Raw genomic sequence first — 22,008 nt, 5'->3', positions numbered from 1 at the left:
TTTTTAAAATTGAGGCTTCATTATGTAAGCATGATTGATTAAGTCATTGCCCAATGGTAATCTCCTGCCCCTCTCTCCTCCCTGGAGGTCATGGCTTGAGGCTGAAAGTCCCAACCCTCCAATCACATGGTTACTTCCCGTAGCAACCAGCGCCCCCCTTCCGCCCTCCCCACCATTCTTTGAGGCTCTCCAAAAGTCACTTCATTAATATAAACTCAGATGTGATTGAAAGGGGTTTGTTATGAATAACAAGATACCACTTTCATCATTTAGGAAATGTCAAGGGTTTTAGGATCTCTGGCCAGGAGTCACAAATGAAAACCAAAATTTTATTTTTCATTTAATTTTTTTTTTTTTGAGATAAAGTCTCGCTCTGTCACCCAGGCTGGAGTGCAGTGGCACGATCTCGGCTCACTACAACCTCCGCCTGCTGGGTTTACGTGATTCTCCTGCCTCAGTCTCCTGAGTAGCTGGGATTACAGGCACGTGCCACTTCATTTTGGCTAATTTTTGTATTTTTGGTAAAGATGAGGTTTCACCATCTCTACTAAGATGGAAGGCCGAGGCGGGCGGATCACCTGAGGTCAGGAGTTCGAGACCAGCCTGACCAACATGGTGAAACCCCATCTCTACTAAAAATACAAAAATTGGCCAGATGTGGTGGCAGGCGCCTGTAATCCCAGCTACGTGGGAGGCTGAGGCAGGAAAATCGCTTGAACCCAGGAAGCAGAGGTTGCAGTGAGCCGAGATTGCGCCATTGCACTCCAGCCTGGGGGACAAGAGCAAGACTTCGTCTCAAAAAAAAAAAAAAAGAAAAGAAAAAAAGACACATACTTGCCCGGGCACTGTGGCTCACGCCTATAATCCCAGCACTCTGGCAGGCCGAGGTGGGTGGATCACGAGGTCAGGAGCTCGAGACCAGCCTGGCCAACATAGTGAAACCCTATCTCTACTAAAAATACAAAAAATTAGCCAGGCGTGGTGGCAGACACCTGTAATCCCAGCTACTGGGGAGGCTGAGGCAGGAGAATCGCTGGAACCTGGGAGGTAGAGGTTGCAGTGAGCCGAGATTGCACCACTGCACTCCAGCCTGGGCGACAGTGCAAGACTCTGTCGCAAAAAAAAAAAAAAAAAAAAAAAAGTATGTACTCCTCAAAACTGTCAAGGTCCTTAAAAATAAGTGAAGTCTGAGAAACTGTCACAGTCAAGAAGAGACTAAGGAGACATGACAACTCAAAGTAATGTGGTGTCCTGGGTGGGATCCTGGAACAGAAAAGGGAAAAACTAAGGAAACCCAAATAAAGAACGAACTTTAGTTAATAATAATGTATTAACGTTGATTAATTAGTTGTGGGAACTGTACCATTTTAATGTAAATTTTCACAATAGGGAAGACGGAATGCTGGATAATGGGAACTCTGCACTACCCTGACAACTTTTCTGCAAATCTAAAACTACTCTTAAATAAAAAGTTTAGTTTAAAAAAAATGAGGGGTGGCGAGTGGGGGTAGGAATGAAGGAGAGTTCATAAAGACTGAAATTGTATATAGTCAGAGAGGTAAGAGAAGAACTAGAACAAATTGGTGCTACTCAAAAAATAAATAAATAAATAAAAATCTGGCCCTAGTTAAAAACTAAATATTCCAAGAAATTTAAATTTATACAAACATAAAAAACAGCATTTTAGTTAGGATTTACTTTCCACTTTGTGCTGATAAAATTTTTTTTTTTTGTAATAGTAGCTCAGTTTTATTTTCTGTGGTAACAAACATTTAAGAACCAGATAAAACAAGGGGCCCCTGAGTATCCTAAGGCCAGTACAGGCCGACCATGAGGCCCTTCCAGGAAAGTAGCAACTATGGGAATTCCCTGCCCTAGGGAAGAATGGATGCACTGCCTAGGAGGAGACGCAAGGTTAGACCTCGCCCCATTTTGCCAGACCAGGCTTAGCGGGAAATGGGGGGCCCAAAGTGCTGCATGGTTTGCACCACCAGAGAAAGATGGTCGAGAAAGTTGATAACGGAAATTCGGAGCAGGCGACAGTCTTCAGCTTCCCAGCGGACGGCCAAGATCCTGCCGCTCACTGCGAGATTCTTCCCAACCACCCTTTGGTGGGGCTCAGCATCTGGAGCCAGGGACCCACGGGCAATTTCCGCCTCTAAGGGGGTCGGAAAAGGCACGCTGAGGGTGAATACGTGTGGCCGCATTCCTGGCCCCCTGGCCACAGACGTGGCGTCTCTGCCAGGACCTGAGGCGTGAGGTGGGGGAGCTCCGCCGGCTGGAGCTGCCGCTGTGTCCGCGCCACCGGGGCAGCTGTGGTCACCCTGGCTATCCCCGCAGTTGGTGCTTCCGCCTGCGTCTGCATCCGCGTCCCGCATGACCCGCCGCCGCCGCTCCGACTCCTTTTCTTTTTAAATTAAAGAAAAAAGTATAGCTGTAGTTCTACTCACTCAAACCTGGACTCACCTTTTCCTTCATCCAATTTTGCTCCTACCCTGGCCTCTTCCTCCTCTTCCTCCTTCCAGGCTCCCTATCCCAGGAAGGGCATCTCCAACCATCCTGTTGCTCAAGCCAGAAAGCTGGAAGTCATTCCTCCTCCTCCCCACCTATGCATCGTCACCACAACTCCACCCAAAGACTTTATATGTTTTTATATTTGTATTTATTTTTCTCCCTCTCCATTTCTTCTATTTAGGCCTCATCACTTCTGATCTGATTGCTCACCATAAAAACCTGCTAAGAATCCAACCTTCATATTAGCACCCAAGTGATTATTGTGAAATGTAATCAAATAGGCTGTAAAACAAGGGTTACTGTAAGGATTACAATATGGCAACATTTGTAGTATTTAGCGCAGCACCTGACAGGTCCTCACAAAAGAGAAAAGATGAGGAAAGAGAAAAGAAACAAAAAGTCAGCTGTTACAGGTTATATCACCCCATCCCTAAAATTCCCCAGTGTCTCTCAAGAGCCTTCAAAATAAAATTCAAACTTTTTAGCATAATGCCCAAGCCCTTATTATTTGGCTCCTGCCAGGCCTCCAGCCATCTCCAGCTACCTCTATGAACACTTATGGCCATGTGGTTATTGAAAGTTATTGGCCAGGCATGGTGGCTCATGCCTGTAATTCCAGCACTTTGGGAGGCCGAGGCAGGCGGATCACCTGAGGTTGGGAGTTCAAGACTAGCCTGGCCAACATGGAGAAACTCTGTTTCTACTAAAAAATACAAAATTAGTCAGGCGTGGTGGTGCATGCCTGTAATCCCAGCTACTCAGGAGGCTGAGGCAGGAGAATCACTTGAATCCAAGAGGCGGAGGTTGCAGTGAGCCAAGATGGCTCCATTGCACTCCAGCCTGGGCAAAAAGAGAGAAACTCCATCTCCAAAAAAAAAAAAAAGAAAGTATGAAGTATCCCACTGAAAAAAAATATAATGGTAAGAAAAGAAGCCATCCGCGACAGCAACAATAAAAAATGCCTAGTAACACATTTAAGAAGAAATGATGAGGACCTAGTTAAAAAAATGAAGAAAGTAAATATACAGTTATATGTTCATAAGCAGGAAGATTCAACATTTTAAACATGTTAATTCTCTTCAAACTGATACATAAAATCACTGTAATCACAATAAAACTCACAATGGGATTTGGGGGGAATCGGCCAGAAATATTCCCAAGTTCCTCTGGAAGAATAAACATACTCAAAAAATGCAAGGAATATTCTAAAAAGCAAGAACAATGAAGGGAAGTAGTACCGTGTATTTCAGTGGAAATTTAGTATACATTAAAAGTAGTGGCCAGCTGTGGTGGCTCACGCCTGTAATACCAGCACTTTGGGAGGCCAAGGCAGGAGAACTGCTTGAGCCCAGGAGTTCAAGAACAGCCTGGGCAACATAGGAAGACTCTGTCTCTACACACACACACACAAAAGTTGGGGGGCACATTTCATATTAGTCAGGAAAAATAAGATTAGTATTAGACAAACTAGCTTGCCATCTGGAGAAAAATAAAGATCAGTTACTTACAAATAATCCTCAGTCCTTACAGCAAAATAACTTCTAGATGGAATAAAAAATGTAAGTTTAAAATAGAACAATGATTCCAGATGCAATGGCAGGTGTCTGTAGTCCCAAGTACTGAAGAGGCTGAGGCAGGAGAATCACTTGAGCCTAGGAGTTCGAGTCCAGCCTGGGCAACACATCAAGGCTGTTAATTAAAAACAAACAAAAAAGGGAACAATGAAAGTACTAGACGTAACCTGTAAACCTGGGACAATAGATTTATATCTATAATGCTAGACTGGTGAAGGGAAAGGTGGAGAGAAGAAAAAGGCCAAAAAGGAAGAGTCACAACTTACCTACATAAAAATTAAAATCTTTATATGGCCCAAAAATATATATATATAGATACTAAGTAAAAAGCTAACAATATACTAAAGAAAATAATTGTAACACATGACAGACTAATATCTATCCCTAAAAGTGCTACTATTAAAATAGTGGTATTACACCACAGAAAAATGGTAAAATAATATGAACAGTTGACAGGAGAGTCAGTAAACATTTAAAACATGGTTAAACTTACTAATAAAGAAACTCGAAACAATAAAATATCACTTTTTATCTCCAAGTTTAGCAAAGATTTTCACAACAAAAGGTAGAATCCCTCATACTGGCAAGGCCTACTCACACATTGCTGGAAGCAGTTACAAACCAATAGGGAAACTTATTTATTACAATTTTAAATCTGCATTCATGTTGACTCAGCAATTTCAATTCTAGCTGTCCATCCAACAGAAATACTTGCATGAGTACTCAAAGCTGTATTTGCTAATTTCTCTGCAGCAGTTTGTATAACACTGGAAATTGCTGAAATGTTCATCAGCAGGGGAATTATGATGCCTGCATACTATGCCATTAAAAATAACGAGGTAGATTAATAATCCTAACATAGTAAGATGACAAAGTGAAAAGGGCAAGTTGTAAAAAGCTTGTGTGATCCCATTTCTATACAAATGAAGACCATACACAAAGTTATTGCTAGTTTTTTTTATTTTACATAAGAATGCTTCTTAAAACTGTTAACTTTTTTGTTAGTTTCGTTTTTAGACAGGGTATTGCCCTGTCGCCCAGGCTGAGGTGCAGCGGTGCAATCACCACTCACTGCAGCCTTGACCTCCCAGGTCCATCTTCCTGCCTCAGCCTCCCAAGTAGCTGGGAGTACAGTCCCACACCACCACACTAACTCTAATTTTTGTAGAAACGAGGTCTTACTATGTTGCCCAGGCTGGTCTCAAACTCCAGAACTCAAGGGATCCGCCTGCCTAGGCCTCCCAGTGCTGAGATTACAGGCTTGAGCCACCATGCACCCCTCTACTCTTCCTCTATTAGCATTTAACACTCAACTGTTTCTGGTTCCGTATGTTGTGCGCTGCTTGAAGGCAGGGACCATGACTTACGTGATTTTTTTTTTTTTCCTGAGACTCAACAGTCTCGCTCTGTCACCAAGGCGGGAGTGTGGTGGCGCCATCTCTGCTCACTGTAACCTCTGCCTCCCAGGTTCAAGCGATTCTCCTGCCACAGCCTCCTGAGTAGGTGGGACTACAGGCACATGCCACCATATCTGGTTAATTTTTTCTATTTTTAGTAGAGAGGGGTTTCACCTTGTTGCCCGGGCTGGGCCTAGAACTCCTGATTCCAGGTGATCCGCCCACCTCGGCCTTCCAAAGTGCTGGAATTACAGGCGTGAGCCGCGGTGCCGGGCCTGACTTACGTGATTTTTGTATTACAAAGCCCTAGTACACTGCCTGGTAATATCAGACGTTTACTAAGGGTTGGTTTAAACTAAAAATGTTATACCAGAAGTGATACTTGAGAAGGCAACACCTAAGATTGAAAAAAATCAGGTGTCTGTCAGCCAAAGCAAAAGCACACAAAGGTGAAAAGGTGTATATGGGAAACTACAGATAGTTCTGTCACTGGAAAGCAGTTAAAATTAATGAAAGAGGAAAGGCTGAAGAGGCAGCATGAGCATGCTTCCAAGGATAAAGTTCAAAATTCTCAACGTAACATATATACCAACAGACAAAGGCATGCCCTAACTAGCACTGAAGCCTCACTTCCGGCTATTCTAGCTCCCTTAGCTCTGGATATATCCAATCAGTTCCAATTTCCTAAAAACACTATATTCTTCCAAACCTTCGTATAGCCTTCCCCTGTGCTTTGTCCATTGCTCTTCTCCCATTTTCAAAACTCAGCTCAATTGCCACTTTTCCCAAGGAAACTCTCTGATCTATCACGTCTAATAGGAAACTCTCCGTACTGACTTCTACCTCATGGTTTCCCTGGCAGTCTGTTGACTTGTTGGCTTCTCACTGAAGTCTAACTGGGGTTTTTCAACTCTGCATCTCCAGTTCTGTTTTTGTTTCAAATCGAGACCGGGTTTCACCACGTTGCTGGGGCTGGTACCAAACTTCGAGCTCAAGCAATCAGTCCACGCTTGCGTCCCAAAGTGCTGGGATTACACACGTGAGTCACTGAGCCTGGCAAACTCCATCTTTCTTGGTGCTAGATACTGACTTCTCTGTTGTGCCCCTGGATAAAGAAGCGGACCCCAATTCCCATTAAGCCCCCGTGGTACCATTTTAAAGTCCAAGGTCTCACATTGCAGATTGTACATCCAGGTTCACTGACCCGTAGAATTTAAAAGTTAGGTCAAATAATTAAACAAATTGTTTTAGACACTCTTGCTGCTACTCTGTAGCCAAACTGAGTGAAAACCTGACCAGAGAGGTCCACGGCCCTCCGTGCATCAAAGACGGTTCAAACGTTTCACTGATTAGCTCAGTCCCAGACACTCTGCGCTCAATCTGCAGGAGTCAGCGAGGTCCAGGACACATAACTTGTGTCTAGGGGCCTGGACTTGCACAAAGAGCTCTAACAACTTCACAATTTGATGAATTAAGCCGCCTTGGACCGCGTGTGAAAAGCAGCAAGACCCAAGGCGTATGCTATTGGTCTGGGGACTAGACCCACCTGGCTCAAGCATTTCTTGCTCAGCGGGTTCCCAGAAAGAGGTGCCCATAGGAGGGTGAGCGGGGGGCAAGACTGTTCCAAGAGCTTTCCCCGTTCACACACAGCTCCCGCTGGATCACTGTACCCGAGCCCTTCCCGCCCTCGCGGGCGGAGGCGGCCCCCCACAGGTTTGGGAACCCTAGGACTTGCACTGCTCCTGAGCCATGCCCCACCAGCCGGAGACTTCCGCATCTCGGGCTTGCTGAGTGGAGAAAACGGCTCCAGAAGGTTCCACGAGCGTCGGGAAGCCGGGTTAGCACCAACCCCCACAAGGCCTTTCGGCGCAGCTCCTCCCGACCCGTGCGCCCCCGCGCCGTTGCCCAGGTAACCGCTGGGCGGTGGCAACGGCCGAGAGGGGCGGGACTTCCGGCGGGTGACGCGCCAGGGTTCGGCTACAAAAGACGACGGCTGCGGCGCGCCGGTCGGAACTTTCCAGAACGCGCGGTGAGAGGCGGAGGAGCGGTAACTGCCCGAGCTGCGCACAGCTCTGCGCTCCTTTCCGCTCCCTCACACACCGGCGTCAGCCCGCACCGGTGAGTTTGAGCCCTCGAGCTTTCCCCAGTCCCCTGGCTGGCGCCATTGGCGCCGGGAAACCGATGGAGCCGCGGTCCGGAGGCCGTTGGCCGCGTGGGCAGGAGCGTTGTCAGTTCCTGGGCCCACGATTTCCCTTTTGGAGGGCTGGTGCGGTGCCCTGGCAACCCATCCCCGCCACGCACAGTGAATGGGCCCGAGACCTTTCCTAGACCTCCCTCCGTACCCAGCCTGGGATCTCCAAAAAGCTGCTGCCTTCGCCTCTCCGTCCGTGCGCGCCCCCGCGGCCCCCCTCCCCGTCCGTCTCACTGTTGGGGGGCGGGGTGGTTGGCGACCCTGCGCACGCGCACAGAGAACTAGGGGCGAGGGGCTGCGGGGGGAGCCGGGCGGAGGCTGCGGCTTTCGTTTTCTCTTTCTCTGTGTCCCCTCATCTTCTTTGTTGAGGGCTGGGCTTTCCCCTCCGCCACTTCGGTCCAGGGTGGGAGGGAGAAAGGAAGGAAATCTTAACGGTCGGCGCCAAGTGCAAGGGGAAACCTGGCAGGTAAACTCTGCCAGCCTGAGGGGCGAGAGGGATTCGGCCGTGAAAGTGGAGAATCTGTAAGCCGTGGGCGGTGGAGGGTTTGCTGTGTGGAGCCGGTAATCTGTTTTATAAACCTCTCCCCCCACCACTGTGTGCCCAGATGTCTTTTTCTGGAGAGTATGGAGTTTATCAGATTTACCAAAGACAGTGATAGTGTAATGACCAGTAGACTGACCATATCAGGGCTGCTTTTGTTACAACTATCGCCGCCTCTAGGGGAAACGGGAAGAATCCATATAATAGTTGTGTTATATTAGTATGGAAGCTTTGGTGTGGGAGAATGGGAACCAGGTGCTAGAAGGCGGCTCTCGAATTACTTCCCGGTAATGATTATTAGTTTGTTTTGTCTGTTGGAGTTTATAGCTGAATTATCTCAGGAATTGTTACCTTTTTGGTGAAATTTAGGGAAAGTGGTGTTCTTATAATAGGATTTGGCAAAGAGATTGTTCGGCCTTAGCTCTCATTTTTATTAATTAAAAACTACCAGTTGAAAGCAGGTTAAAGTTGCATTTTCTTATTTCAGGCAGTAGAAGATGGTGAAAGAAACAACTTACTACGATGTTTTGGGGGTCAAACCCAATGCTACTCAGGAAGAATTGAAAAAGGCTTATAGGAAACTGGCCTTGAAGTACCATCCTGATAAGAATCCAAATGAAGGAGAGAAGGTGAGTAGTATATACTCTTAGACATATCTGAATATGAATAGTTTATTGCCAGATGTATAGTATTTCTGTTATGATCTGAAATCGAGTATCTAATACAGGAATTATGATCACTTCTCGGTCTTTTTAGCTAAGATCAAGTGTAATGTAGCTAGGTAACACTTGTTTTTTTAAAAAAAAATTCATTTTTCTTTTCTCAAACAGTTTAAACAGATTTCTCAAGCTTACGAAGTTCTCTCTGATGCAAAGAAAAGGGAATTGTATGACAAAGGAGGAGAACAGGCAATTAAAGAGGGTGGAGCAGGTGGCGGTTTTGGCTCCCCCATGGACATCTTTGATATGTTTTTTGGAGGAGGAGGAAGGATGCAGAGAGAAAGGAGAGGTAAGAATCTAGTCTTTGTGCAGCTAACTAAAGTTAGCTGTTGGTCAGAGCAGATCTTTGAGAAATCACCCATTTTAAATGTTTGTTTACATGTTGTTATAATGTTGCAAACTGACCACAAACTGCCTCTGATTTATGGTGTCATGTTTTTTGTTGTTGTTGTTGTTTTGTTTTTTGTTTTTGAGACGGAGTTTCCCTCTTATTGCCCAGGCTGGAGAGCAACGGCGTGATCTCAGCTCAGGGCAACCACCATTTCCCGGGTTCAAGCGATTCTCCTGCCTCAGCCTCCCAAGTAGCTGGGATTACAGGCATGCGCCACCACACCCGGCTAATTTTGTATTTTTGTAGAGATGGGGTTTCACCATGTTGGTCACGCTGGTCTTGAACTGCCAACCTCAGGTGATCCGCCTGCCTTGGCCTCCCAGAGTGCTGGGATTACAGGTGTGAGCCACCACCCCCGGCCAATGGTGTCGTTTTTTTTTAAATGACATTTAAAGGACCTAAAAAACTAGCCAATAGAGTGGTAGCAAATGACTGCTTCCAAAAATCTTAGATATTATCAAACAAATTATGAGAACAGAACCGGTGCTGTGGCTCACGCCTGTAATCCCAGCACTTTGGGAGGCCGAGGTGGGTGGATCACGTGAGGTCAGGGTTTGAGACCAGCCTGGCCAAGATGGTGAAACCCCATCTCTACAAAAAATACAAAATTAGCTGGGTGTGGTGGTGGGCGCCTGCAATCCCAACTCCTCTGGAGGCTGAGGCAGGAACCCTGGAGGCAGAGGTTGCAGTGAACCGAGATTGCGCCACTGCACTCCAGCCTGGGCAACAAGAGTGAATCTCTGTCTCAAAAAAAAAAAAAATACAAAAATTAGCCAAGCGTGATGGTGCGTGCCTGTAATCCCAGTTACTCGGGAGACAGGCAGGAGAATCACTTGAACCCGGGAGGTGGAGGTTGCAGTGAGCTGATATCGCACCATCGCACTCCAGCCTGGGCGACACAGCGAAACTCCGTCTCAAGAAAACAAAAAAGGAGAAAGTATATAGCAATATAATTTTCCAAGTCCTTTTTACAGAACTTATTTGGTGTTCCCTTACTCCCCAAAGGAATTCGATGGTGGTAGGTACAGTGGCCTTTTTCAAATGAGAGTAAGTTAAAGTTCAGAAACATAAAACGTCTTCAAGCTCATATAGCAAACCAACAGAGCCAGGGCTGAAAACTGGTTCGTTGCCTGCCACCTATCTAATGTTGCTTCAGCTTTATTGTGTCAAAATTATGTATTTAATATATTTATCAGGAAAGTGGCCTATGGGCTCTAGAAATACTGCTCATAGGAATAAAGTGTTTAAGTCAAGAGAAATTAGTCTCACTTTATTACCAGTATAGTGAATACAAACAAGGGCTGATGAGCAGAACCAGTTTTAGAATGAATGGCCAAGCCATTAAGTTTCACTTTGAGCTTCTAAGATGTTTAAACTCCTTAAAAAGAAAGTGCATAATCCAAATCACTTGCTTAGTAAATTGGTAGAATTTGTCCACAAAAAAGTAGTGGTGGTGTTTCACTTACCTTACAAAGAACTGACCTGCAGGTTAACATTGGCAAGCTATTTTATGTGGCTTTAGATCATATTGAGAGGTTATTTTTGGGGAAATGTGCTTCCCCAAGCTCTAGAAGCTTTATTTTTCCTTCTTTATATTCTCAACACTGTACAAAATAAGGGCAGCTAGATTTTAGCGTGCCAAAACTAAAGGTGGAGCTATAAGCAGAAGGACATAATTAATGGTATTTCATGCTTGATTAGAAAGTAAAAATGTTCATTAGGCATGAACAGAAACGAGTTTGAGAACTTTTTTCAGTTGGTGGAAATGCAGTAATATTGTGAATAAGTCCTTGTGGAAGGATCACTAGCTAGGAACTTACTAACTTATTAGCAGGTGACTTCATATTTCTAACCTCTGTGTCCTTATGAGATCTTGACCTTCCATTTCCCATTCTGATTTAAGTGAAGTAAGGCACTCCTTAGGAGCCACTGGCCATGTGTGGCTCCATTAATTTAAGAAAAAAACAAAACTACAGTTTCTTAGTCTAAAGAAAGCACATGTGATTCGTGGCTGCTGTGTTGGATAGAACAGATACGAAATGTTTATCACTGCAGAAAGTTCTGTTGGGCAATGCTAGTATAAAAGGTATGAGAAATTTGGCCTTTAAAACAACCGGTGCTGGCCCAGCAGTAAATGGGCTGTTTTCTACTAAATCAGGAAGAAGTAGAAATTGATACTCTTCTGTGGTAACTCAATAAATGCATCAACTTCCCTGGCCAATCTTGGTTAATGAGAATTTACTGTGCTACAGAATTTTTGGATGAAGTAATTGGTCACGTTGCTCAATACGGTACGAAGTGAAAGCTTCAAAGAATATATTGTGACAGAAATGAATGTTTGGATTATTGTGAAATGTGCCCTTTTAAATAACGTTGGTTTTTCTCAAGTGACTTTGAGGTTAATGTTTCTGCTTACCATATTTCCAAGATGGTCATGTCTATGCCCTTAGGCAAATATTTAATTTCTGACCTGATTTTCTCTCATCTGTGATTACATCACAGTTTGAGGATATTCTGTGTATATAGTAGGTAGTCAACAGATGTACCCTGTGAGGCTCATCTTTTATTATCCTTTCACATTCTTTATAGTGCCTTTAGCACAAATAAGTAAGATTCAACATCAAACAGATTTGTAATGAGAAATACTTTGTTTTAGGCAAAAATGTTGTACATCAGCTCTCAGTAACCCTAGAAGACTTATATAACGGTGCAACAAGAAAACTGGCTCTGCAAAAGAATGTGATTTGTGACAAATGTGAAGGTACGGGTTTTTTTTGTTTTGTTTTTTGTTTTTTTAAACGTCTTTAATATGACACCTGAAAATGGAGCTAAGACTTGCTGGATACGTAAAATTGACTCACGTACACTACGTAGATTTTGGGGGAGGGGAGGGCTGATATAAAGAAAACCGACTGAAAACCTGCCACCTAAAGAAATAACAGCACTATTTTCTGTGTATGTTTTAAATATAGGGATCAAGCTAGCTTGGTATCTTTTTTGTAATAAGTAAAAGTTATTTACTGGAAATGAAGTATGTTCTAATGAGAATAAAACTAATTAAAATGATTTCATCAGTTACATATTCAGAGGGTAGCATTCCATCAGACTTTGAAAATATTAAAAGTACAGCATTTAGGAATTGTCTTCTTAAAACATTTACTACTGTATACACTAATTCATACGTTATTCAATTTTCTTTTTACATTTAGGTAGAGGAGGTAAGAAAGGAGCAGTAGAGTGCTGTCCCAATTGCCGAGGTACTGGAATGCAAATAAGAATTCATCAGATAGGACCTGGAATGGTTCAGCAAATTCAGTCTGTGTGCATGGAGTGCCAGGGCCATGGGGAGCGGATCAGTCCTAAAGATAGATGTAAAAGCTGCAACGGAAGGAAGATAGTTCGAGAGAAGAAGATTCTAGAAGTTCATATTGACAAAGGTGAGTTCTGAGCTACTTATTCTGAAGTCTTGAATGCTGTGGCAGATTTATTATTAACATTTTATAGTTTAAAAACTATTCTTGGCCGGGCACGGTGGCTCAAGCCTGTAATCCCAGCACTTTGGCAGGCTGAGACGGGCGGATCACGAGGTCAGGAGATCGAGACCATCCTGGCTAACACGGTGAAACCCCGTCTCTACAAAAAAAAATTGAAAAAACTAGCTGGGCGAGGTGGCGGGCGCCTGTAGTCCCAGCTACTCCGGGGGCTGAGGCAGGAGAATGGCGTAAACCCGGGAGGCGGAGCTTGCAGTGAGCTGAGATCCGGCCCCTGCACTCCAGCCTGGGCAACAGAGCGAGACTCCATCTCAAAAAAAAAAACCATTCTTAGTTAGGTTATATATGATCCTATCACTCAGAAATAGATCTTAGCAGCATAATATATAATGTTTTTCCATCCAGACATAATTTTGCATATTGGTATATTACTAATAGAAAATAAGGAATCTCGTCATCTAATATAAACAGGATCATCTTTTGAAATCAGTGGTCCTGTAAATGATTGAATAGTGTTCCAAACTTAATTCTCTGCTGTTAAACCATAGTTCTTCCATCTTTTAAAAAATTAGAATGAAGTTATTTGAACACATTCCTAATTAAGAGTTATTAGATCAAGGGATAGGCATATTTTTAAGGATTTGAGAAGGGAGTTAGGTGAAGAATTGGGTCTCATTAAAATTCATGGTTTTTTTTGTTTTTTCTGAGACAGAGTTTTGCGCTCATTTCCCAGGCTGGAATGTGCAATGGCACGATCTCAGCTCATTGCAACATCTGCCTCCCAGGTTCAAGCAATTCTTCTGCCTCAGTCTACCAAGTAGCTGGGATTACAGGCACCCAGCACCACTCCTGGCTAATGTTTTGTATTTTTAGTAGAGACAGGGTTTCACCATGTTGGCCAGGCTGATCTCGGACACCTGACCTCAGGTGATCACCTGCCTCGGCTTTCCAAAGTGCTAGAATTACAGGCATGAGCTACCACACCCGGCGTCATGTTTATTTTTTAAACTAATGGACATGTTTTCTGTTCTTTGTTTTTTTTCCTGAGATAGAGTCTTGCTCTGTTGCCCAGGCTTGAGTGCAGTGATGCCATCTTGGCTCACTCTAACCTCCCCTCCCAGGTTCAAGCGATTCTCCTACCTCAACCTCCCAGGTAGCTGGGACTACAGGTGTGTGCCACCATACCTGACCTGGACTTGTTTAAATAAACGTATTGGCCCACTTAATTGGCTTACTTGCCCATCTGTTGTATTTAAATGCTCCGTTAATTGATTTGAAAGAATTTAGACTACTTTTCCTTTTTTTTAGACTTGACACTTCTCTACCTATTGGGCTCCACATTTAGAAATAAATATATAACCTTTTTTTTGGGGGGGGGGGGGATTTGATTTGTCAGTTTTTAAATTTTACTCTTGTCAACTTACAAAAACCTTTTAAAATGTATTACGGCAGTACATTGCAGAAATTTTAAGAAATGTATGTAACCCCAGAAGGAAACTTAAATCAACATTATGGTAATCTCTTTTCAGATTTTGCTGTTTTTAAATGGGTCTATTATTATACTGTACTATGGTATGATACCAATCTGCAACTGTTAATATACAAATCTACATTAACATAAGTGGCTGCAATAGGATTCTATCATGTGACTCATTATACTGGCCCCTCTGACCCCCCCAGGGTTTTCCACCCAAGAATGTAGTACATTGAAAGGTAAAAATAAGTTTTCTTGGCCAGTTGTTGAACTTAATGTGTTTCCCGCTTAGTGGGCCCATGCCTGGGGTTTATACTTTGAGGTGTTCTTGATACCAGTAGCTTATAGAGTAAGTCTTAACGTTGTTGATAGGTTCTTGGAAACTGAGACTTCTAGCAGAATGACCTCGAATAATGTCATGCAGGTCCTCAAATAATGTCATGTCACTGTAACACAGCCGAGGGGGAAAGAACCTATCAACAGTGAACTCTAAGTGAGAACTTGAAATTAATGCCCTCAGCAAGTGAAGGCATTTGTGCTATGCCTACCCTTGCTCTTCATTCAGGAAAACCTAGCTGAGTTTGCTTCCCTAGCATAACAAGTTATTTTGCCTCAATACACGATTAAAGACAGATTGTTTAATTTTGTCAGTGTATGATAATGATAGTGCTTTTAAGTCCTTATTTAAGAGGTACATACTGAAGTATTTGTGGGTTAATGGATGTGGTTGGAGTTTACTTGAAAGTATATGTGGGGGCCATGGGTAGGGGTATAATACATGAAATATTAGTCGTGAGTTAGAAACTGCTGAAGCTAAATTGGATGGATATGTAGGAATTCATTGTATTGTTGGCTCTTTTTATACAGGATTAATATTTTCCATACTAAAAGGGGAAACACGATTGCTCTGTTAGGTAACCAGAGTGATCTTGGGAAATAATCAGGAGATAACTGCTTCAGTGTAACACTCTACAAACACAGGTTTTCTTACATGAGTTACGTTGTAAGAGTTGTTGTCCAAACCCTTACTGAACTAAAATATGTGGGTCAGAGGTGAGGGGTAGGGAAGTCTCAGTAAAACAAAAAACAAAAAACAAAAAAACATGTTTAAGAATTTTTTGCCCTGTTAGAAAATACTCCTCTCCCTGTGTTTTATGGACCACATGGGCTAAGGGAGGGTCTAGCGCTGATTGTTTTGTTTGCTTGTTTTAATTTAAATGACGCAAGGGCTCGAACTCCTGTGCTCCAGGGTGCTGTCCTCAGGGTATCCTCCTGACTCTGCCTCCCAAAAGGTAGTTACCGTTTTTTTAAGGGGACTATACTGAATAGTTCTTAAAAAATACGGATTTTCAGGCACGGGCTCAGGTCTGTAATCGTAACACTATAGGAGGCTGAGACAGGAGGATCCCTTGAGCCCAGTAGTTCAAGACTAGCCTGAGCGACATGAGAACCCCTGTCTCTATTTAAAAAAAAAATTTTTTTAAAGCTGGTCCCCAGCTACTCGGGAGGCTAAGGTGGGAGGATCACTTGAGCCCAGGAGATAGAGGCTGCAGTGAGCCATGTTTGTGCCACTGCACTCCAGCCTAGACAACAGAACAGAGCAAGATCCTATCTCAAGAAAAGATAGATTTAAAATTTTTTGTTTTATATATAAATACTACAATAGAGAGAAGGGTTTTGATTTACATTGCTGTTAGACTTAATAGAAGTAATTTGATGTGTTATAAGTAATGAAATTGAAGTAGTTAGTTAATATTTTTTGGTTATAACCAGTGTTTGCCAGTCATGGTTTAGTACCAGCATATACCTGTTTAGTTAATACTCTCAACATTGCTAATGAGGTGTAGGTGTCTGTGGGAAAGTTGAAACTTGGAAAGGATATGCAGCTTCCCCAGGGTAATCCAGCCAGTGAATAGCAGCTCTGAGATTTGAAGGCTGGTCTCTTTGCCTCTAGAGTTTGTGTTCTCCACTGTGATATCTTTTTTCAGGAGCAAATTGGACTGAACTACTTAAGTGGGCTTTCTTAGTCATTTCTGTGATTTTTACACATAAACATTTATGTATACATTGTATGATTCTGACCTTAGTTGGATATTTAATAAGAGTATAAAACTAATGTTTTTAGGCATGAAAGATGGCCAGAAGATAACATTCCATGGTGAAGGAGACCAAGAACCAGGACTGGAGCCAGGCGATATTATCATTGTGTTAGATCAGAAGGACCATGCTGTTTTTACTCGGTAAAGACTTTTATCAGCCACTCAAACTGATGTCTTACATATTTGGGTTGTTGGTTTTGGTTTGTTTTTTTGTTTGTTTTTTTTGAAGTGTTTTCCATTACTTTTGAAACCTATTTCCTGGAAAAAGATTGTTAACCATTGTTTGGATCGTAAGAAGTTGAATACATAGGATCAGATTTTTAGCTCTTTGTCTCTAAGTATGGAACGTTGAAAATGTGTTTCAATTAGATGTTTTGTGTGAACCTAAATAGCAGGTGGCTGGGGAAAACATCCCTGGACAAAAATTTTGCCCTCCATCTTTGTAAAACAATTTAAGTGCCTTAAAACTCACAGCAGTTAGGCCGGGCGCGGTGGCTCAAGCCTGTAATCCCAGCACTTTGGGAGGCCAAGACGGGTGGATCACGAGGTCAGGAGATCGAGACCATCCTGGCTAACACGGTGAAACCCCGTCTCTACTAAAAAATACAAAAAAAAAAAAACTAGCCGGGCGAGGTGGCGGGCGCCTGTGGTCCCAGCTACTGGGGAGGCTGAGGCAGGAGAATGGCGTGAACCCGGCAGGCGGAGCTTGCAGTGAGCTGAGATCCGGCCACTGCACTCCAGCCTGGGCAACAAAGCAAGACTCCGTCTCCAAAAAAAAAAAAAAATACAGAAATTAACCAGGCATGGTGGCAGTTCCTGAGGCAGGAGAATCACTTGAACCGGGGAGGTGCGGAGTTCGCAGTGAGTTGAGATGGTGCCATTACACTCCAGCCTGGGCAAAAAGAGCAAAACTTAGTCTCAAAAAAAAGACTAATATTTTACAAATGTCTGAAGACAATGGGAAATGTTGTCAAGCTCAGGATTTTGATGCTGTCATTTGAGAAGAGTATTAAAGATTAAAGATGTTTTATTTATTTATTTATTTATTTATTTATTTTTGAGACGGAGTTTCACTTAACAAGCCCAGGCTGGAGTGCAATGGTGCGATCTTGGCTCACGGCAGCCTCCAACTCCCGGGTTCAAGCGATTCTCTCACCTTAGCCTCCGGAGTAGCTGGGATTACAGGTGCCCGCCACCATGCCCAGCTAATTTTTGTATTTTTAGTAGAGACGGGTTTCACCATGTTGACCAGGCTGGCATCGAACTCCTGACCTTAGGTAATCCACCTGCCTCGGCCTCCCAAAGTGTTGGGATTGCAGGTCTGAGCCACTGCGCCTGGCCTAAAGGTGTTCTATTAATGTGGGTTGGAAAAGAGGAAAGGCTAAGCATGAGAAGGAGGAAGTGGGCTGTTACGTTAAATATGAAAGGCTGTGTTCACTCACAGTATGCCAGGAACTATTATTTCAGGTACGTCAATGAGGAAATTCTTACAGTCCCTTTAAATTGGACGTATCCTCATTGTTTAATTTCATAAAGCCTAAATTATCTAGGACCCTGCCCGGGCTAGAGTGCAGTGGCATGATCTCAACTCACTGCAACCTCTGCCTCCAGGTTCAAGTGATTCTCCTGCCTCAGCCTCCCGAGTAGCTGGGACTACAGGTGTGCGCCACCATGCCTGGCTGATTTTTTCTGTATTTTTAGTAGAGATGGGATTTCACCATGTTGGCCAGGCTGGTCTTGAACTCCAGACCTTAGGTGATCCACCCTCCACATCCTCCCAAAGTGCTGGAATTACAGATGCGAACCACAGCGCCCGGCCTAACCCTAACTCTTGTAAGAGTTTTTTGTGTTTTTTTTTTTCCTCTGAGAAACCAGATTTAAAATTAGGTAATGAAACAATTCACAGATGGTAAATGGTAAAGGCTGCCTAGAATGTGTGGAATGACTTCGAAACCTTATCTAGGAAACAGGGCTGGCAGGTTCCACATGTTTGTTCTTCCCAGATCTCTGCTCTGTTTGATTTTTACGATGGGGGAAGAAAAGGGTGTCTGTGTCTTTGTAAAAGACCCTTGGCTTTTATTAAACAAAAAAACAGCCCGCTTTAGTACATCTACTGATTGGTGATTTGAAAAATATAAATAATGTGTCATATTTTACGCAGACGAGGAGAAGACCTTTTCATGTGTATGGACATACAGCTGGTTGAAGCATTGTGTGGCTTCCAGAAGCCGATATCCACTCTTGACAACCGAACCATAGTCATCACCTCTCATCCAGGTATGGGAACTAGGCAAGCTTAAGCTTCTCTTTTCTATTCTAGTATTTTCCTTGTCTCCCAATAACAAAGTGTAGTTATAGGCACTGAGGGAAACCCATTGTTTTTCTTTCTTGGTTACATATCCTCCTCTGGGCTGAGATGAAGTTATAAAGTCTTGGCTTTCTTGGCAGCCCTTGGAAAACCCGTAAGTGAAAGGTAACAGGATTGTTTTGCCACGTAAGTTTTATTCCTGCCAACGAGCTAGGACAGTGCTCTTGTTCTTTATATTCCCTGCCTCATAAAAATGTGACCATACTTAAAGAACTTGGCTTCAATGTTTTCAGGTCAGATTGTCAAGCATGGAGATATCAAGTGTGTACTAAATGAAGGCATGCCAATTTATCGTAGACCATATGAAAAGGGTCGCCTAATCATCGAATTTAAGGTAAGCTGTAAAGTACTTTAAAAATATTTGAGAAAATTAGCTTACTAAAACCTGATAAAAAAGTAAAATTTCAGCCAGGTGCAGTAGCTCATGCCTGTAATCCCTGCATTTTGAGAGGTTGAGGCAGGAGGATCCCTTGAGTCCAGGAGTTTGAGAACAGTCTGGGCAACATAGTGAAACCCTGTCTCTTTTTAAAAAAAATAAAATAAAATTTCTGAATGCCAAGCAACCTGAAACTTAAATGTTTTGTTACTCAGCAAGAAATACATGGATCTGGCCATGTGCCACTGGCACACGCCTATAATCCCAATGTTTTGGGAGGCCGAGACAGGTGGATCACTTGAGCTCAGGAGTTCAAGGCCAGCCTGGGCAACATGGCAAAACCCCATCTCTACAAAAAATACAAAAATTAGCCAGGCATGGTGGCATGCACCTATAGTCCCAGCTACTTGGGAGGCTGAAGTGGGAGGATTGCTTAAGCCTAGGTGGTCAGGGCTTTAGTGAACCAAGATCATGTCACTGTACTTCAACCTGGGTGACAGAATGAGACCCTGTCTCAAAAAAAAAAAAAATTACCTAATACTACTTACTCCTGTCATGTTGAGCATTCTTTGTTAAGTTGAGGATGGGTTTTTTTGCATCATTAATTGGATATTTAAAGATAGGTTGTGGGAGGGGTGTGTGGGACAAGTGGGTATTTTACTAATGAAAGGTTGTAACTGGCATCTTAAAGTTCAGAGGCGGTTTACAATAATTGCAGATTTCTTGGCAAAGTAGTGTAATGCTTGATTTGTTAATAGGTATAAAGCAATCCAGTCATTTTCTTCAGTCTTAAATTGGCCTGTCACCACAAAAATATTAATTAAAACTTTTTTTTTCCTTTTTGAGACAGAGTCTTGCTCTGTCACCCAGGTTGGAGTGCAGTGGTGCGATCCTGGATCACTGTAACCTCCACCTCCTGGGTTCAGGCAAGTCTCCTGCCTCAGCCTCCTGAGTAGCTGGGATTACAGGTGCCTGCTGCCACGCTAGGCTTTTTAGTAGAGTTGGGGTTTCACCATATTGGCCAGGCTGGTCTCAAACTCCTGACCTCAGGTGATCTGCCCACCTCAGCCTCCCAAAGTGTTGGGATTTGTCATCCCAATTGTATGAGCCACTGCACCTGGCCTAAAAACATCTTTGGATAAGAAAGAACTACCCTTTTGAGAGTAAGAATAGCTTTGTTTAAATATCTCGTAAGAAGAGTTAGGCTGTTGTAGGATGGGTTTTGGTATTAAAAAGTCAGTTTGGTGGGTAGAACAATGGTTGTTAAAGTGCAGTTTTATTTAATGCAATCGTTTTTAATAAAGCCTGGCTTTTGGTCATAATCCTTGAGCTCTAGTTCAGAGTATGCTATGCACTGTGCCTTTTAAGAGCCTGTTCTGAGATTGGCAGATTCACCTAAATATTACGTGTTTACATGTCTTGTTCTGGGGAAAATGGGTCCATGATACTAAGGAGCTAATGATGAAATCGGATTGAACAGTAAAAATTTCTTTCGAAGGTAAACTTTCCTGAGAATGGCTTTCTCTCTCCTGATAAACTGTCTTTGCTGGAAAAACTCCTACCAGAGAGGAAGGAAGTGGAAGAGACTGATGAGATGGATCAAGTAGAACTGGTGGACTTTGATCCAAATCAGGAAAGACGGCGCCATTACAATGGAGAAGCATATGAGGATGATGAACATCATCCCAGAGGTGGTGTTCAGTGTCAGACCTCTTAATGGGCCAGTGAATAACACTCACTGCTGGCATTTAATGTGCATTAGTGAATAAGTGAAGGACTGTAATCATAATATGCTCACTACTTGCTCTTGTTTTTGTTTTAATATTCAACTATAGTAGTGTTTTAAAAAGTTAAATGAAGAATAAACGCAAATATAAAAGCTCTGACTTTGCCCTGTATGTATGATGACTTCAGTGTCCAAGATGAAGTTTAATACCTGTAAAAACTACGAAGAAGTTCCCCTAGCATTTCTAGGCCAAACCTTGTAATTGACTTCAGCTATGTACGTGGACAAGCTTAGACTGAAATGCTAGGTATATGTGTTGGCTTCAGTGTATGACCCTTCATTGTTAAGCTATGAAAGTAAAACTGTATTTAACTGGCAATGAGGAAAAAAAAAATTTGTAGAGAAGTGTTGGTCTGTATAGTTCTTTGTATTAAGTGGGATTCATTGTAATGCCTTTGCATTTATTGCCTCAACTGTTACTTGAAGATGGCGTAATATATAATTTATCCTGTGGTATCAGTGATAAAAATGATACCTTTCTGTAGGAGGGGTTTATCATAATATGCTGCTTCTTGAAGGCTTGCACTTCCAGAATTGTGTTTCCTTCTGCTGTGCCATTCATATATATATATATATATTCATATATATCTTGACCAGTCCTGGCCATTTGCCCCCCTCCTTGTCTGTGGACCATAAGCCCGAGTAGTGACTTCAGAGCTGGGTAATGTAGAAATTAAAGTGAAAAGATCTTTACGTGGAGAAGTAATTTGCATGCATAATATAGGAAGGTGTTCTTTAGGTATGTTACAGGATTACTTTAAACCATTTGACTTATGCTCCAAAGTAATGTTGGTAGTATAGCAAATTATGATGAATAGCTTTAATTGTATGTTTAAAAGTCTCATATGTTCACATGCTTAAATCGGTATCAGAATTTAAGCAATTCTTGAAATGTATTGTCTCCTTAATATACTAATTACAAAGCATCTCCAATGTGTGTCACTACAGGCTTTTTTTTCCCCACAGATCATCAAGTTTTGGCTTTTAAGATACATAACTTGATTTTAGCTAGTCTGAATGAGTGATGCAAAAATACTATTGAACTATAGTTAAATATTTAATATTAAATAGGATGGAGAGTAAAAGT

At 42.8% G+C, this 22,008-nt stretch overlaps 3 protein-coding genes across 7 annotated transcripts in view; 2 read left to right on the top strand and 1 right to left on the bottom strand.

The window, feature by feature from the left end:
- CHMP5 (charged multivesicular body protein 5) overlaps positions 1 to 22,008 on the top strand; it is a 297,689-nt gene that overhangs the window by 41,561 nt on the left and 234,120 nt on the right. The window lies entirely within an intron of this gene.
- Positions 1,734 to 7,917, bottom strand: LOC126937420 (EKC/KEOPS complex subunit LAGE3-like). Of its 5 annotated transcripts, none has more exons than XM_050760832.1 (3): positions 7,032 to 7,121; positions 4,023 to 4,203; positions 1,734 to 2,407 (listed from the first exon to the last, which is right to left on the bottom strand). In XM_050760832.1, exon 3 carries the CDS (start codon positions 2,376 to 2,378, stop codon positions 1,947 to 1,949), a length of 432 nt encoding a protein of 143 aa, XP_050616789.1. In that variant the 5' UTR covers positions 2,379 to 2,407; positions 4,023 to 4,203; positions 7,032 to 7,121; the 3' UTR covers positions 1,734 to 1,946. The 5 variants fall into 5 exon arrangements, with proteins under 5 accessions (XP_050616789.1, XP_050616791.1, XP_050616790.1 ...); XM_050760834.1 differs by having other exon boundaries at positions 4,023 to 4,055; positions 7,032 to 7,111; XM_050760833.1 differs by lacking the exons at positions 4,023 to 4,203; positions 7,032 to 7,121 and adding an exon at positions 7,828 to 7,917.
- Positions 7,426 to 21,847, top strand: DNAJA1 (DnaJ heat shock protein family (Hsp40) member A1). The gene is made up of 9 exons (XM_050760792.1): positions 7,426 to 7,603; positions 8,705 to 8,846; positions 9,048 to 9,225; positions 11,984 to 12,088; positions 12,537 to 12,764; positions 16,418 to 16,532; positions 18,553 to 18,668; positions 18,993 to 19,093; positions 20,634 to 21,847. Exons 2-9 carry the CDS (start codon positions 8,715 to 8,717, stop codon positions 20,850 to 20,852), a joined length of 1,194 nt encoding a protein of 397 aa, XP_050616749.1. The 5' UTR covers positions 7,426 to 7,603; positions 8,705 to 8,714; the 3' UTR covers positions 20,853 to 21,847.

The sequence above is a fragment of the Macaca thibetana genome, chromosome 15 (genome assembly GCF_024542745.1).
Source record: "Macaca thibetana thibetana isolate TM-01 chromosome 15, ASM2454274v1, whole genome shotgun sequence".
NCBI classification, from domain to species: domain Eukaryota; kingdom Metazoa; phylum Chordata; class Mammalia; order Primates; family Cercopithecidae; genus Macaca; species Macaca thibetana.
This window is presented reverse-complemented; position numbering and strand designations above follow the sequence as displayed.